The sequence below is a fragment of the Jaculus jaculus genome, chromosome 1 (assembly GCF_020740685.1).
Source record: "Jaculus jaculus isolate mJacJac1 chromosome 1, mJacJac1.mat.Y.cur, whole genome shotgun sequence".
Classification (NCBI taxonomy): Eukaryota; Metazoa; Chordata; class Mammalia; order Rodentia; family Dipodidae; genus Jaculus; species Jaculus jaculus.
The window spans coordinates 246763925-246782201 of NC_059102.1; the positions used below are offsets into that span (position 1 = coordinate 246763925).

At 42.6% G+C, this 18277-nt stretch overlaps 1 protein-coding gene across 2 annotated transcripts in view; it reads right to left on the reverse strand.

Moving 5' to 3' along the window:
• Positions 1-18277, reverse strand: part of Nfatc3 (nuclear factor of activated T cells 3) — a 90147-nt gene that overhangs the window by 11052 nt on the left and 60818 nt on the right. Inside the window, exons 9-10 of one of the 2 annotated variants that reach the window (XM_004661668.2) lie at positions 14811-15803; positions 6875-6978 (exon numbers count right to left, since the gene is read on the reverse strand). In XM_004661668.2, coding sequence (XP_004661725.2) covers positions 6878-6978; positions 14811-15803 — 1094 coding nt within the window. In that variant the 3' untranslated portion in view covers positions 6875-6877. The remainder of the gene's footprint in view (positions 1-6874; positions 6979-14810; positions 15804-18277) is intronic. The other variant, XM_004661667.2, reaches the window with a different exon arrangement.

Consider the following 18277-nt stretch of genomic DNA (forward strand, 5'->3'; position numbering starts at 1 on the left):
CCTCCCTCCCCCTCACTTTCCCCCTTGAAATTCCATTGAATTCCATAAATTAATCAACAACTTTACACTATAAAAATTAAATTAAAATAAAAGATCTTATTTGCCATCTCATGCTCAAGATAGAAATAAATTTTAAGGACTAAAGAGATGGCTTAGTGGTTAAGGTATTTGTGAGCAATGCCAAAGAACACAGGTTTGATTCCCTAGTACCTAGTACAGACATATGTACAAGGTGGTGCATGCGTCTAGAGTTTGTTTTCAGTGGCTGGAGGCCCTGGCACACCCATTCTCTCTCTCTAATAAGTAAATAAAAATTTAAAAAATATTGCTAAAGACTATTAACAAAACTAAAACTTGGTATCATAACTGTAACACAGAATACTTTAGGTATTTTACTTACTTACTTTTGGGTTTTTCTCAAGGCAGCATCTCACACTAGCCCAGGATGACCTGGCCTCAAATTCACAACGATCCTCCTACCTCTCAGCCTCTCAAGTGCTTGCTGTAAACTAAAGGTGGGTGTCACCATGTGTGGCTTCTTATTTTATTTATTTATTGTTTTTTCAAGGTAGAGTCTCATTCTAGCACAGGATGACCTGGAATTCACTATGTAGTTTCTGGTGGCCTCGAACTCAGGGTGATTCTCCTACCTCTGCCTCCCAGGTGCTAGGATTAAAGATATACACCACTGCACCCGGCTTTGGCTTCTTATTTTAAACAAGATGCTCAGCCTGAGCTTTCTCATCTTAATTTTTTTTTTTTTTTCCTGGCGTTGTGTATGTGAGTGCCACAGTGCATGTGTGGAGTCAGAGGACAACTTTTAAGGTGTCAGTCCTTGCCTCAACTCAGTTGAGGCAGGGGCTACTGTCGATCATTGCTGCATTCACCAGGCTAGTTGGTCCAGAAGCTTTTGGAAAATTCTCTGGTCTCTGACTCCCATCTCACTATGAGCATGCTGGGATTACAAAAGCCTGACACAGCTCCCAGTTTATTTATTTAATTTTAATTTTTTTTTTTTTAAGGTATGGTCTCACACTTGCCCAGGCTGACTTGAATTCATTAGGTAGTCTCAGGATGGCCTCAAATGCACGGTAATTCACTGACTTTAGCCTCCTGAGTGTTGTTATTAAAAGCACGTGCCACCATGCCCAGCAGCTTCTAGCAGTTATGTGAGGGCTTTTTTTTTTTCTTAAATATTTTATTTATTAGAGGGAGAGAGACAGAGAGAGTGAGAATGTTTTAACTCCAGACGCATGTGCTACCATATGCATCTGGCTTATGTGGGATCTGGAGAATTGAGCCTGGGTCCTTAGGCTTTACAGGCATGTGCCTTAATCGCTAAGCCATCTCTCTAGCCCCCTACATGGGGGCTTTTATGTGGAGCATGGGGATCTTTACTTGGGCACTTGTGATTAAGCAGCAAGCATTTTATCTACTGAGCTATCTCCTTAGCCCTAATATCTCAGTATTTAAAATAACTTTTTATTGGCTAGATATGGTGCATATCTTTAATCCTAGCACTCGGTAGGCAGAGGTAGGAGGATCGCTGTAAATTCAAAGCCAGCCTAAGACTACACAGTGAATTCTGGGACAGCCTGGGCTAGTGTGAGACCCTACCTTGAAAGACCAAAAAATAATTATTTGTGAGTGTATATGTGCCACTCTGTGCATCTGGCCTTACACAGGTACTCGGGGTATGCACCCCCACAGCCAGCTAAATAGATTTATTTATTTATTATTATTTTAGAGTGACAGAAATACTCTCTATCTTTTTTTTTTTTTTTTTGGTTTTTCAAGGTAGGGTCTCACTCTAGCTCAGGCTGACCTGGAATTCACTATGGAGTCTCAGGGTGGCCTCAAACTCACGGTGATCCTCCTACCTCTGCCTCCCAAGTGCTGGGATTAAAGGCGTGCGCCACCACGCCTGGCTTCTATCTTGATTTTTTTGCAAGGTCTATACAATTCTCCAGATTGATAAGATTGTACACTTAGTAGAGGATAATTTATTGTGTGTGAGTAATACATAACTTTTTCCTTTATTTTGTTTATTTTTATTTATTTGAGAGCAACAGACAGAGAAAGACAGAGAGAGAGAGAAAGAATGAGTGTGCCAGGTCCTCCAGCCACTGCAAATGAACTCCAGATGCATGTGCCACTTGTGCATCTGGGTTACGTGGGACCTGGGGAATCGAGCCTTGAACTGGGTCCTTAAGCTTCATAGGCAAGCACTTAACCACTAAGCTATCTCTCCAGCCCCTATTTTTATTTATTTGCAAACAGAAAGGGAAAGAAAGAACAGACAAGAGAAATGGGCATGCCAGGGCCTCTAGCCACTGCAAATGTAAACTCAAGACCATGCGCCACTTTATGCATCTGGCTTTACATGGGTACTAGGCAGTAAAACCTGGGTCATTAGGTTCTGCTGGTAAGCGCCTTAACTGCTAAGCCATCTCTCTTGAGCCCCACCATTATCTTATTGTTTCTATTTCTCTTTTTTCAATTTTTTAAAATTTTAATGTTTTTGAGGAACAGTTTGAAAGAGGTTACCCTGAATTTATACAACTTCCAATCATAGGTCATACTGAAAACACACACAATAATCAGATAATAACCTTTACTTATAATACTATGTCTACTATCAGTAAAGGAAAATTATTTTACTATTTTCTCATAACAACTGATCAAGGGAGATATAATAATGTTTTTATGACTCCTTTCTGTTCTCAGAAGGTACAGGTAAGAGGATTAAGAGGATTCAAGATCAGCCTGGGCTTCATTGCAAGATCTTATCTGTAAATAAATAACTTTTTAAAAATGAGTTTATTTTAATTTATTTAATTAGAGACAGAGAGGGAAGAGAGAGAGAATGAGTGCATCCAAGCCTCTAGCCACTGCAAACAAACTCCAGACACATGTGCCACCTTGTGCATTTGGCTTATGTGGGACCTGGAGAATCGAACTTGGGTCCTTATCCATAGGCTTTGCAGACAAGTGCCTAAATTGCTAAGCCATCTCTTCAGCTTTTTGTTGTTGTTGTTGTTGTTCTTTTGAGGTAGGGTCCTGCTCTAGCTCAGGCTGGACTCTGACTCAGTGATCCTCCTAGCTCCCCCTCTCCCCACCCTAATTACTGGGATTGAGAGAGAGAGAATGAGAATGAGCATGGGCATGCCAGGGCGTCTAGCTGCTACAAACTCCAGATACATGTGCAATTTTGTGCATATGGCTTTACACGGGTACTGGTGCATCAAATTCAAGTCATTAGGCTTTGCAGGCAAATGCCTCAAATGACTTAAAAAGCCCCTTTATTTTATTTATTATATTTATTAGAGAGAGAGAATGGGCATGCCAGGGCCTTCAGCCCCTACAAACGAACTCCAGAAGCATGTGCTCTGTTGTGCATCTGGTTCACATGGGTCCTGGGGAATCAAACCTGGGTCCTTTGCCTTTGAAGACAAGCTCCTTAAGCCCTAAAGCCATCCCTCTAGCCCAGGCTGACCTGGAATTCACTATGTAGTCTCAGGGTGGCCTCGAACTCACAGTGATCCTCCTACCTCTGCCTCCTGAGTGCTGGTATTAAAGGTGTGTGCCATCATGCCCAGCTCCCAAGAAGCCTCTTATACATGATACTAAACATATTTTTTAAAAATTATTTATTTGCAAAGAGAGAGAGGGAGAGAGGGAGGGGGAGGGAGGGAGGGAGAGAGAGAGAGAGAGAGAGAGAGAGTGTGTGTGTGTGTGTGTGTGTGTGTGTGTGTGTGTGTTGGCATGCCAAGGCAATTTACCATTGCAAATGAACTCCAAACGCATGTGACATTTTGTGTGCCTGGATTTATGTGGGTATTTGGGAATCGAAATGGGGCCAGCAAACTTTGCAAGCAAGTACCTTTTTAACCACTGAGCCATCTTGCCAGCCCATTTTTTTTTTAAGTCTGTAATGAAACATTCTATAAACAGTTAATCTGCAGCTAGGTAAACACTACACAGGTACTTGAAAGAACATTTAAGTACTGGCATGTAGCCTTTTCTATTACCAAAAACTGAAATGTGAAAAAAATAAACACTTCTTTTAAATTTGGTTTAAGACATGAGATCTGGGGGCTTACCACTCCAACTCTGTTCAGGGCCTCATGCATGCTAGGCAAAAACTACCACTAAACCACATCCCTAGCCCCTCAGGCACATTTTAGAGTTATCAGAAGAATCCTCCCTTCTTTAAAAATATGTTTGTTTTATTGTCAAGGAAAGGGGGAGGGATATACCAGGGCCTCTTGCCACTGCAAACGAACTCCAGACACATGTGTCACTTTGTGCATCTCGCTTTACATGCATACTGAGGGATCAAACCCTGGCCAAACCCTCTAGACACTTCTCAAGATCATGCTCTATCAATCTTATTTACTTTTCATATTGTTAACTAGTCACAATACATCCATCTCCCTCCAAGATGCTTATTAATACTTAATATAGGTTAAGTATTTATTGCATAAAAGCAAGCAAGCAAGGGCCTTTCCATATGCTTAGTAAGTACTCTATCACTGAGCAACACTGCCAACCCTTTTCTGAAGTTTTATTTTGACACAAGGCTTTACTGCTGCATTTGAATTTGAGATCACCCTCCTTTAGCCTCCCCAGTAGCTAGGAATATGGGCATGAGCCACAATGCCCACTTATAAACTTTATGTGCTTTTGAGAAGGGTTTTTGTTGTTGTTGTTGTTTTTTCAAGGTAAGGTCTTACTCTAGCTCAGTCTGACCTGGAATTCACTATGTAGTCTCAAGGTGGCCTTGAATTCATGATGATCCTCTTAACCCTGCCTCCCAAGTGCTGAGAGTAAAGATGTGTGCCACCATGCTCAGCTTAATATTTTATTTTTATTTATTTACTTGAGAGAGGAAAAGAGGCAGAGAGAGAGAGAGAGAGAGAGAGAGAGAGAGAGAGAGAGGGAGAGGGAGAGGGAGAGGGAGAGAAAGAGAAAGAGAAAGAGAAAGAGAAAGAGAAAGAGAAAGAGAAAGAGAAAGAGAAAGAGAAAGAGAAAGAGAAAGAGAAAGAGAGGAAGAAAGACGCGCATGCCAAGACTTCCAGCCACTCCAAATGAACTCCAGATGCATGTGCCACCTTGTGCATCTGGCTTACATGGATTCTGGGGGATTGAACCAAGATCCTTTCTTTGTCTTTGCAGGCAAGTGCCTTAACCACTAAGCCATCTCTCCAGCTCCATGATTTTTGATTTTTTTGAGGTAGGGTTTCACCCTAGTCCAGACTGACCTGGAATTCACTGTGTATTCTCAGGGTGGCCTCCAACTCAAGGTGATCCTCCTACTACCTCTGCCTCGAAAGTGCTCTTAGGATTAAAGGCATGTGCCATCATGTCCAGTGAGAGTTTCTAAAAAAGGAAGCTGGTCTCATAAGGGAAGACTGTGTTCCTAGGATAGCCACTGAGGTCCAGAGGCTCAAGGTCTAGACCCTTCAAAGCCTTAGAGATACTAGGTTCTGTTACTAGGGCTTTCTTACATGTGGAACATCAGATGAACTTACAAGAGTGCAAATGTGGGAGGATCGATGCGAGTTCAGGACCAGACTGGACTACAAAGTGAGTTCCAGGTCAGTGTGGACTACAGTGAGACCCTACCTCAAAAAAACAAAACAAGCTGGGCATGGTGATGCACACCTTTAATCCCAGAACTCAGGAGGCAGAGGTAAGGGGATCACCATGAGTTCAAGGCCACCCTCAGACTACATAGTGAATTCCAGGTCAGCCTGAGCTACAGTGAGACCCTACCTCACGAAAAGAAAAAACAAAAAGCCAAACTGGGGATGGTGGTACCTGCCTTTAATCCCAGCACACGGGAGGAAGAGGTGGGAGGATCACCTTGAATTCAAGGTCAGCCTGAGACTACACAGTGAATTCCAGGCCAGCTTAGGCTAGAGCAAGACTCTACATCAAAAAACAAAACTAGGGCTGGAGAGATGGCTTAGCAGTTAAGCACATGACTGATTGATTCCCCAGGACCCACGGAAGCCAGATGCACAAGGGGGCACATGAATCTGGAGTTCATTTGCAGTGGCTGGAGGCCCTGATGTGCCCATTCTCTCTCTCTCTGCCTCTTTCTGACTGTCCCTCTCAAATAACTAAATAAATAAAGATAAAAAAACTTAAAAAATAAATTAAATACAAACTGGGGTTAGAGAAATGGTTCAGCAGTTAAGCACTTACTTGCCTGCAAAACCTAAAAACTGGATTTTGATCTCCAGTACCCATGTAAAGGCCAAATGCAGAAAGTGGTACATGCATCTGGAGTTCATCTGCAGTGGCTTGAGGCCCTGGCATGTCCATTCTCTTATTCTGGGTGCCTCTTTCCTTCTCTCTCATAAATAAATTACATATGCATGCACACAAACTGGGCGTGGTGGTACACACCTTTAATACCCACACTCCTTGAGTTCAAGGCTAGCCTGAGACTACAGAGTGGATTCCACATCAGCCTAGGCTAGAGACCCTACCTGGAAAAAAACAACCGGATATACTGTAAGTCTACACTGACTCACACCAAACTTGAGCAGAAGTAAATATAGGCTTATATACCTGATTAAACAATTAGATATTTACCTAAGCCATACATAAATAAATATATGACATAAATCTAATTAAGCACTGGCTTTTCATAAGGACTAGACTGAGATTAAAAGGATGAATATAAGAGCCTCAGTGTTGTCGAAGTGCACTTCCAAAGATAACAAAGGGACCTACAAAGGTGACTGTCTGTATCCCATCCTTTGTAGCACATGCAAATCCAGCCAGTGCACTGCATGCAAATATCATACTAGGGCACAAAAAAAAAAAAAAAAAAAAAAGACACATTTCCATCAACACTCACCCTCTAGATTCTCCAGAAAGGAGCTGGACATGAGAATTCACTGTGAATAGGCCATTCCTCTGTTGAACCTGATGGCTGGAGTTCCAAGTCACACATAAACTGGTCTGTGTCAAAGAAGACAACATCACTACTGAATGGAACAAACCAGATGGTGAACTTAATTACTACACTGGCCAGCCTGTGTGTGTGTGGTTTTTTTTTCCCCCTTATTATCAATACAAATTTCTTTTTTTGTTTAGTTTTTCTCAAGGTAGGATCTCACTCTAGCCCAGGATTACCTGGAACTCACTCTGCAGTCTCAGCTGGCCTTGAACTCACACTGATCCTATCACCTCAGCCTTGTGAGAGCTGGGATTAAAGGCGTGCAACACCACAGTCAATTAGGAATTAGTATTTTACTTATCAATCACTACTGTAAAAAGTAGCTCCCCATATTTCATGGGACAATATAAATACTGAAAATCCAGATAATTTAAGTAAGAGATTACTTTTTAATTAAAAAGGTACTAATAAGCAGGCTGGAGAGATGGCTTAGTGGTTAAGGTGCTTACCTAAGAAGCCAAAGGTGACCCAGGTTCAATTCCCCAGGACCCATGTATACCAGATGCACAAGGTGGCACATGCATCTGGAGTTCGTTTGCAGTAGCTGAAGGCCCTGAGGCACCCATTCTCTATCTACCTCCTTCTCTCTCTCACTCAACAAATAATATAAAGTTTTTATTTTTATTTATTTTGTTTTTCAAGGCAGGGTCTGACGCTAGCCCAGGATGAGCTGGAATTCACTTGATAGTCTCAGGGTGGCCTCAAACTCATGGCAATCCTTTTACCTCTGAATCCCGAGTGCTGGGATTAAAGGCATGCATCACCATGCCCGGCCTTATTACCCTTAAAAACAAAACAAAACAAAAAAACAGCCAAGCATGGTGGCACATGCCTTTAATCCCAGCACTTGGGAGGAAGATGTAGGAGAATTGCCATGAGTTCAAGGCCACCCTGAGACTACATAGTGGATTCCAGGTCAGCCTGGGCTAGAGTGAGACCCTGTCTCAAAAAAAACAAAAACCAAACAAAACAAACAAAAAAAGGTAATAAACCAGGCATGGTGGTACATGCCTTTAATCCTAGCACTCAGGAGGCAGTGGAAGAAGGATCACTGTGAGCTCCAGGTCAGCCTGGAGTACAATGAGACTTTATCTTAAAAAAAATGTTGGGCATGGTGGCACACACTTTTAATCCCAGCACTTGGGAGGCAGAGGCAGAAGGATCACTGGGAGTTCAAGACCAACCTGAGAATACAGAGTGAATTCCAGGTCAGCCTAGAGCAAGACCTTACCTAAAGAAAAAAAAATAACAAAAAAACACCTTCAATGTAATGTTTTGCTGGGCCTGGTGGTACACACCTTAATTCCAGCACTCCTGAGGCTGAGGTAGGAGGATTGCTGCAAGAGAGACTACCTTGAAAAACAAAACAAAACAATAACAACAGGGGCTGGAGAGATGGCTTAGCAGTTAAGGCATTTGCCTGCAGAGCCAAAGGACCTTGGTTCGATTCCCCAGTACCCACATAAGACAGCTGTACAAGGTGGCACATGCATCTGGAGTTCGTTTTCAGTGGCTGGAGGCCCTGGTGCGCCATTGTCTCTCCCTCTCTCTGCCTCTTTCTCTCTCTCTCTCTCAAATAAATAAATAAAAATAAAGTAAAAAAATTAAAACAAAAACAATAACAACAAAAAAAGAATGGGCTGGAAGAACAATGGAATGGGACACCTGACGCTCCACAACCACAGGTGAGCACATGGGGTGTGGCATGGGCATATACACGTATATAAATCACACATACACAAGCAAAAGAAACTAGTTTTATGACAGTGAATCTAACAGTAGTTCAAGAAGCTCTTTCCTCTGACCTATAATTACTTTTGGCCTATTATTCAACTTTAAACAAAAGTACTTAACTTTAGGAGGCTGGAGAGAGGGCTTAGCTATTAAGGTGCTTACCAGCAAAACCAAAGGACCTAGGTTTGATTTCCTAGTAAACACGTATGGCCAGATGCACAAGGTGGGCACATGTGTCTGGAATGGCTGGAAGACCTAGTATGCCCATTCTCTCTCTCTCTCTCTCTCTCTCTAATAAACAACATATTTATTTAAAAAGTACTTAAGAAAACTTGCACATTTATGTATGTATGCAGGGCATACCAGCATATTTGTATGTAAGCATATGGGTATGCAGGTACACATGCACATGTGTGCTTGTGGAGGCCAGAGATTGACAGTGGGGGTTTCCTTAGTCAATCTTCACCTTGTTCTTTGAGATACCTTTAGTCCCAGCACTCAGGAGGCAGAGGTAGGAGGATAGCCATGAGTTTAAGGCCACCCTGAGACTACATAGTGAATTCCAGGTCAGCATGAGCTAGCGTGAGACCCTACCTCAATAAAACAAAACAAAAAAACTTCGTATCAAGCCAGGCATGGTAGCACTTGGGAGGCAGAGGTAGGAGGATCACCATGAGTTCAAGGCCACCGTGAGACTACATAGTGAATTGCTGGTCAGCATGGACTAGAGTGAAACTCTACTTTGACAAAACAAACCAGCAAACAAACAAAAAATAATGCTCAGCTGGATGAGGTAGTACACACCTTTAATCCCAGTACTCAGAAGACAAAGGTAGGAGGATTGCTGTGTGAGTTCCAAGCTGACCTGAGGCTAGAGTGAGTTCCAGGTAAGCCTGTACTTTAGTGAGACTCCACAAAAACCCCCAAAGTTAGTGCTCCAGATGCACAAAGTGGTGGCATGCATCTGGAGTTTGTTTGCAGCATCCAGAGGCCCTGGTACTCCATACTCATTCTCTCTCAAATAATAATAAAATATTAAATATGTTAGTGATAAGAGTCAGGCATAGTAACATACACTTATCATCTCAGCACTTGATAAGGGGAGGCAGGAACATCATAAGTTCAAGACCAGCTTGGGCCACATAATGAGTTCAAGGCCAACCTGGGCTACATGATCAGGCTGAAGAGATGGTTCAGCAGTTAAGGAGGTTGCCTGCAATGCCTAACAATCTGGTTTCAATTCCCCGGAGCCCTGTAAAGCTAGATGCACAAAGTGGTCATGCATCTGGAGCTCATTTGCAGTGGCTAGAGGCCCTAGTATATCCATTCATTCTCATCCTCCCTCCCTGCAAATAAATAAAATATTGAACTGGAGAGATGGCTCAGTGATTAAGATGGCTTCCTGTAAGCCTAATGACCTGTGTTCAAATCTCTAGTACCCACGTAGTCAGATGCATAAAATGGGACATGTGTCTGGAGTTCATTCTCAATGGCCAGAGGCCCTGGCATGCCCATTCTCTCTGTGTGTGTCTTTCTTCTGCTTACAAATAAATAAATAAAGTATTTTTTTTAACCCAACCAACCAGGGGCTAGAGAGATGGTTTAGCAGTTGAGGCACTTGCCTGCAAAGCCAAAGGATCCTAGTTCATTTCTCCAGGACCCATGTAAGCCAGATGCACAAGGAGCACATGCATCTGGAGTTTGTTTACAGTGGCTGAAGGCCCTGGCACGCCCATTCTCTCCCTCCCCCACCTCTTCTCTGTATCATAAATAAATAAATAAAATATATTTAAAAAAAAAAAACAAAAAAAATGTTAAGTGTTAATAAATGATGATGGGGCCAGGCGTGGTGGTGGTGTAGGCCTTTAATCCCAGCACTTGGGAGGCAGAGTTAGCAGGATTACTGTTGAATTCGAGGCCAGCCTGAGACTACAGAATGTGTGCCAGGTTGGCCTGGGCTATAGTGGGACGCTACCTTGGGGGAAAAAAAAAAAAAAAAAAAGGGCCAGGTGTGGTGGCACACACCTTTAACCCCAGTATTTGGAAGGCTGAGTTAGGAGGATTGCTGTGAGTTTGAGGCCAGCCTCAGCCTACATAGTGAATTCCAGGTCATCCTGAGCTAAAGCAGACCCTACCTTGAAAAACAAAAGCAAAAACACAAAGATGTTGGAGCTGGAAAGATGGCTCAGCAGTTTAAGCACTTGTCTGCAAAGCTTGTATGTTTTTCCACAGTGCCATAAAAAACCTGAACCAGGAAAGAAAGTAAGAGCCAAAGGAAAGGTAGGACTCCTTACAACATGTTCCACCAGACACAAAATGGCCTAGATATCCATGACCTCACAATACCTGACACTATATTATATTTATATATATATATATGAGGAGCCAAAGATCATGACATCAAAATAAAAGAGAGACTGATTGAGAGGGGGAGGGGATATGATGGAGAATGGTGTTTCAAGGGGAAAATGGGGGGAGGGAGGGCATTACTATGGGATATTGTTTACAATCATGGAAGTTGTTAATTTAATTAAAAAAAAAAAGCTATACCCGTTTTAACATGGGTACTGGGGACTAAACTTAGGTACTCATGCTTGCAAGGCAAATATTATACCAACTGAGCTAGCTATCAGCATGTGTGTATGTGGGCCAGTGCTTGAATTAAAGGTATGCATCACCATGGCAGGTGTTCATTTTTAAAATTTTTTTGTTTTTGCTATTTTGAGGTAGGGTCTCGCTGTAGCCCAGGATGACTTGGAATTTACTATGCAGTCTCAAACTGGCCTTGAACTCATAGCAATCCTACTACTCTGCCTCCAGAGTGCTGGGATTTAAAGACATGCAACACCATGCCTCAAACTCACAGTGATCTATTTATCTCTGCCTCCTGAGTGCTGGGATTAAATGTATGCGCCACTACCCCGGCCCTTGCATTTTTTTTTTTAAAGAACTTTCAACCTCTAATAAATGAACTTCAGTATTATCTACCTATCTACCTCCTTATACTTCCTAGTGCTTACGACCGGACTAGCTACTTCATTCATTATATACTCTCCCTATGATGTATGGCTTTAATATTTTTTTTTGGTTGTTGTTTTCTTGAGGTAGGGTCTCACTCTAGCTCAGGCTGACCTGCAATTCACTCTGTAGTCTCAGGGTGGCCTTAAAAAATATAATTATTTGGACACTGAAATACATAGAAGCCATAGATTGTTATTAGAAAATGTTTAGTGCCAGGGGTGGGATACCTTCCAGTGAGTTGTTGGCCAGGGAGGTCCCTGAAACCCAATACAGGCCATTGCCGAGGCCCTTGGTTTCCCACCAGGAATAGATGGTAAAACCTTTTTGCTGATTCCACATACTTGGGCTGCAAGGTCACTGAGAAATCCTGTTGGAGCTGAGCTGATACACCTCCTCCATGTGGACCAGCTGACTGAAAGCTGGAAAAAGCCATACTCTATGCAGTTTTTTATTTAATGAAGCTTTTTAAAATTTAATTAATTAATTAATTCGTTAGAGAGGCAGAGAGAGCAAGAATGGGCAAATGAACTCCAGATGCATGCATCTGGCTTACGTGGGATCTGGAGAATCAAACCTGGGTCCTCAGGCTTCACAAGCAAACACCATAACTGCTAAGCCATCTCTCCTGCCCTTAATGAGCTTTTTTTTTTAAAAAAAAATTTAAGAATAAAATTTGTTTAACAATAACTATGGCTCCAGGCACACACATTGTGACATATTAGTAATAACTCATTGATAGTTTGAAACTGCAGAACACTTTTCAAGGAGGGACATGATATGTGTACGTATCAAACAAGAAAAATAATAAAGGCAAGTAGCCAAGTAGTTGTGAGCAATACCATATGTACTATAGCCTTCCTAGGTAACTAAGTGAAACACAATCCTGCTTGGTAAAGACCAGAACTCTGCTATTAACCCTAAGGGAGACCTCTAAAGAGGGAGCCACACTACTACAGTCTTCAAAACTTGGAAGATTCTTATAAGGGGCTAAAATCACCTTAATGAAGATGAAGAATTGTAAAATTTTAGCCAGGCGTTATGGCGCATGCCTTTAATCCCAGCACCCAGGAGGCAGAGGTAGGAGGACTGCCATGAATTCAAGGCCACCCCGAGACTACATAGTGAATTCCAGGTCAGTCTCAACTAGTCAACTAGAGCAAGACCCTACCTCGAAAACTAAGGGGAAAAAAAAAACAGAATTGTAAAATTTAGTCTCTGCTTTAAACAAACCTATTCAAAGTTTATTGGAGAGGAAGGATGTGAGTTAGCCTAATTAAGAATCCAAACAGCAAAATGGAGCCAAGAAAATCCCATGGTCCACCCATCACAATGATTAATTGAAGTCTTCTGAACAAGGAAAGGGGATAGATAGCTCTAATCAATACTGCTGAGTTGGCTAGAATGTGTGTCCCCTTCTGGATACCTCATAATGATACCTCATAATGCAAAGACTCTCATGTTAGTGAGGTAAAGTTACTTAACTTTTACATTTTTTTTTTTTTTTCTGAGGTAGGGTCTTTCTCTAGCCCAGGCTAACCTGGAATTCACTATGTAGACTCACAGTGGCCTTGAACTCTCAGTGATCCTCCTACTTTTCTGCCTCCTGGTACTGATACTAAAGGCATGAACCACCATGACCAGCTCTAAAGTTATTTAAGCTTTGAGGGCTGCTATACAGAGAGTAGATTTATTTTGCATCATTACAGAGACATCAGAGCCAAAACAAAATTTACTTTAAATTTTTAAATCTTTTATTTTATTTATTTATTTGAGAGAGAGAAAGAGAGACAAAGAAGCTGGGGGTGGGTGGGTACACCAGGGTCTTCAGCCTCTGCAAATGAACTCCAGATGCATTTGTCACCTTGGGCATCTGGCTTACTTGGGTACTGGGGAATCAAACCTGCATCATTTGGCTTTGCAGGCAACTGTTTTAATCTCTAAGCCATCACTCCAGCCCTACTTCATTTATTTATTTGTTTGTTTTTTTCTTTTTTATTTTGAGGTAGGGTCTCACTCTAGCCCAGGCTGACCCAGAATTCACTATGGAGTCTCAGGGTGGCCTCGAACTCACAGCAATCCTCCTACCTCTGCCTCCTGAGTGCTGGGATTAAAGGCATGCGCCACCATGCCGAGCTTATTTTGGTTTTTTGAGGTAAGGTCTTGCTCCAGCCCAGGCTGACCTGGAGTTTATTAGATTCATTAAAGGTGTGAGCTACCATGCCCAGCATATATACACACACACACACACACACACACACACACACACACATATATCTTAGTAACAATTTATTTAAAGCCCAACTGTATGCCAATTGTGTAAACCATAGTAACATTTATTTATTTATTTGTTTTTTTGAAGTAGAGTTTTACTCTAGCCCAGGCTGACCTGGAATTCACTATGTAGTCTCAGGCTGGCCTTGAACTTATACCAATTCTCTTACCTCTACCTCCCAAGTTCTGGGATTAAAGATGTGTGCCACCCTGCCCAGTTCATAGCAATTTTTTCATTATTGTTTTTGAATTTTCACTGCTTTAAGACACACAAGTGAGATGTGGTGACTTATACCTGTAATTCTAGCACTCAAGAAGCTCAAGTTCAAGGTTCACCATGAGTTCAAAGCAAACCAAGGCTAAAATGAGAGCCTGCCTCACAAAAACCATAACCCACTAATTAAACTGGTGTTTAATACCCAGCATCACATAAACTACACATGGTAGCCATCCCAGCTTCAAGAAGTTCAAGGATATCCTTAGCTACATAAAGAGCTTAGACCAGCCTGGGCTATATTCCATCTCAAAAACCTAACCTACAAACAGGCAAAACAAACAACAACATAAACAAATGGAGTTGGCCATGTAGCTCAGTTGTAGGAGTGCTTGTCTAGCATATAAGAAACTTTGGGTTAGACTCCAGTTACAGTACGTAAACTCACTGTGGTGGCATTCACTTGTAATCCAAGACTCTGAAGTTTAAGATTATCTTCCATTACCTAGTGAGTTCATGGCAAATCCAGGATACATTAAACACTGTCTCAAAATAAACAAGCAAGCAAGCAAGCAAGCAAACAGGTAAACTTACCATCATCTAAAGTGATGTCCTGTAGACCAATGTTTGCAAAGTTAGGTTCCCGATCTTCAGGTTCAGGTTTAATGCTCACAGCTGCCCCATCAGGTGGAAATGATGCTGCCTCACACAAACTGTGACACACTAAGGATGAAGATACAGAAAGACTTCCCTGGTTTGTATTTTGTGCTTGAGTTGAATGCTGTCCAGAATGCATTCTGGTGGCTGGAGATGGTGAAGAGGCAGTTCCTGAGCTAGGAGACTGGTAAGGCATAGACTGCAGCTGAGTGGACGATGATCCAGAAAGTGGTGAACTAGCCAGGGGATGAGAGGCTGCTGAGGAAGCTGCTGTAGCCGACCCTGAATGTGAAGGACAGTATGTAATGGGTTGTAACTGAGAAGACTGACTTGTGACTTGTTCTGCCACTGTAGAAGAAAGAGATCTTTGTCCTGTGTTTGAACAATGGTATCCCATTGCCTGCAGATGAGGTGGAGTTTGCATAGGATGAGGTGAATGGGCTAAGAGATGTCCTGTCGAAGAATGAAATGGTACTGATGACAGTGGTGGACAGCCAAGATTTACTAAGTGAGGAAGAGCTGTGTTCTGTTGAAATAAAACTGGATCAAATTCTTGACTAGAGGCAGCATTAATAGGAAGACAAGTTGGTCCATTATACACAACATTAGTTTGCATAGGCTGATAGGAAGACCCCACAGGAGAGGTGGACGTAACTTGAAAGGGCTGGTGCATGACTGAAGATGGCATCATGTGCTCTTCTTTACCAGCACCCTCGTCCCTACACTGCAACTGTGGCAGATGGGATGAGGCTACCATGGATGCATATGCTTGCTGGATGGGACAAATCAAGCTCCTCTGTGCTGACAATACACTGTCATGTGGGTGCCCTGTATCTGAGGAAGGCCTGTGAGTCTGGGCTGGATGAGACACAGGTAAAGGAGGAACTGAAGACAAATCAGTATCTTCTCTTTGTTCTTGCTTCATCAAAACTGAAAAGATGAATAAGACAAACGATTAATTCTAGGTTACACAAATATAAGCCAGATTAAATTGCCTTCAGGGAAGAAAGTACATATTAGCAAACTTTTGTTTTTTAAGGTAGGGTCTTGCTCTAGCCCAGGCTGACCTGGAATTCTAGGGTGGCCTCAAACTCATGGGGATCCTCCTATCTCTGCCTCCCCAATGCCACCACCCCTGGCTTGATTGGAAGTTTTTTCTGCCTTCCCGAGTGCTGGGATTAAAGGCGCACGCCACCACACCTGGCTTTTTTCTTCCCTTCCCCTTTCCTTTCTCCTTCCCTTCCCTTTCCTTTAAAAAAATATTATTTTGCCGAGCGTGGTGGCGCACACCTTTAATCCCAGTACTCGGGAGGCAGAGGTAGGAGGATCGCCGTGAGTTCAAGGCCACCCTGAGACTACAGAGTTTATTCCAAGTCAGCCTGGACCAGAGTGAGACCCTACCTCGAAAAATCAAAAAAAAAAAATTATTTTACTTATTTATTTGACAGAGAAAGAGGGAGGGATAGAGAGAATGGGTGCGCCAGGGCCTCCAGCCACTGCAAACAAATTCTAGATGTGTGCGTCCCCTTGTGCATCTGGCTAATGTGGGTCCTGGGGAATCAAACCTGGGTCCTTTGGCTTTGCAGGCAAACACCTTAACCACTAAGCCATCCCTCCAGCCCTTTCCTTTCCTTTTTTAATCAAGGTTCCTCCTTAAGTCTTCAGCAGGTAGAGCCCTGATAAGTGTGCCACTAGGGGCAAATCTTGAGTCCAGCCCTACTAGGTACGTCCTAAATCAGCTACTGCTTGCTGGTGTTGGCTTCTGTCTCTTTGCTATGGATATATGCTGAAGTGTGGAGCTTCTTCTGCCATGGTGAAGTCTCCCCTGGAGTCTGTAAGCCTAAATCAAACCCTTTCCTTCCATAAGCTGTTTCTAGTCGGGTGTTTGTCCAGCAATGAAAAGATCTGTTAAGTTCCATTAGAAGAGAATAAAACCTTCCAAAGTTGTTCTAAGAAACTACTGGTCGTGGTGGTACACACCTTTAATCCCAGCACTTCAGAGACAGAGGTAGGAGGAACACCTGGGCTACAGTGAAACCCTACCTTGAACTCACCCACCCCCTGAAAAATAAGAAAGAAATTAAGTGACATTCTCCCTGTGTTAATGGGAGATAGACTTTCAGTACATACCTTTTAAAAAAAAAAATTTTTTTTTAATTTATCTGAGAGAGAGAGATACAAACAGAAAGAGAGAGAGAATGGGTGCCTCTTGCCACTGCAAATGAACTCTAGATGTATGTACCACTTTGTACTTTGGCTTTATGTGGGTACTAGGGGATCAAACCCAGGTCATTAGGCTTTGCAGGCAAGTGCCTTAACTGTTCCATCTCTCCAGCCCCAACTTAAAATATATTTATTTGTTTATTTGTTTATTTGAGAGAGAAAGAGACACACAGAGAGAGAAAGAATGGGCAGAGGAGGGCCACTGCAAACAAACTCCAGATGCATGCGCCCCCTTGTGCATCTAGTTTACATGGGTCCTGGAGAACTGAACCGGGATCCTTTCGCTTTGAAGGCAAACACCTTAACCGCTAAGCCATCTCTCTAGCCCCTGCAACTTTTTTTTTTTTTTTTTTGAGATAGGGTTTTACTCTACTCCAGGCTGACCTTGAACTAAAAGCATTCCTCCTACCTTCCAAATGCGACACCACAAACCAGCCCTTTTGAATTTTTTTTTTTTTTTTTTTTTTTAGGTTTTTTGAGGTAGGGTCTCACTCTAGTCCAGGCTGACCTGGAATTCACTATGTAGTCTCAGGGTGGCCTTGAACTCACGGCAATCCACCTACCTCTGCCTCCTGAATGCTGGGATTAAAGGCGTGCGCCACCACGCCCTGCTTGAATTTTTTTTTAAACCACAAACAACAAAAAAAGGAAGAAGCTAAGCATGGTCGGACATGTCTACAATCCTAACACTTGGGAGGTAGAGTCAAGTAGGCAAGGCAAGTGGTAGTCATGGTGGTATACCTGTAATCCTAGCACTGGGAAGGCAGAAACAGCAAGACCCTTGAGGCTCCATGGCCAGATGGTATAGCCTAATTGGTGAGCTCAAAGTTATGAGAGACCCTATCTCAAAAGAGGGCAACATTGAAAGCTGTCTTTTGGCCTCTGTACATTGTATACACGCACACATATATACACACATACTATTTTTAAAAGTTTTTTGTTTTGTTTTTTTTTTTAAAGGAGGCTGGGGCTGGAGAGATGGCTTAGAGGATAAGATGCTTGCCTGAAAAGCCTAAGGACCTCAGGACTGATATAAGCCAAATGCATAAGGAGGCTCATGCATCTGGAGTTCAGTTATAGTGGCTGGATTCCCTGGTGTGCCCATTCTCTCCCTCCCTCCCCCTCCCCCCCACACCTTTAATCCCAGCACTTGGGAGGCAGAGGTAGGAGGATTGCCCTGA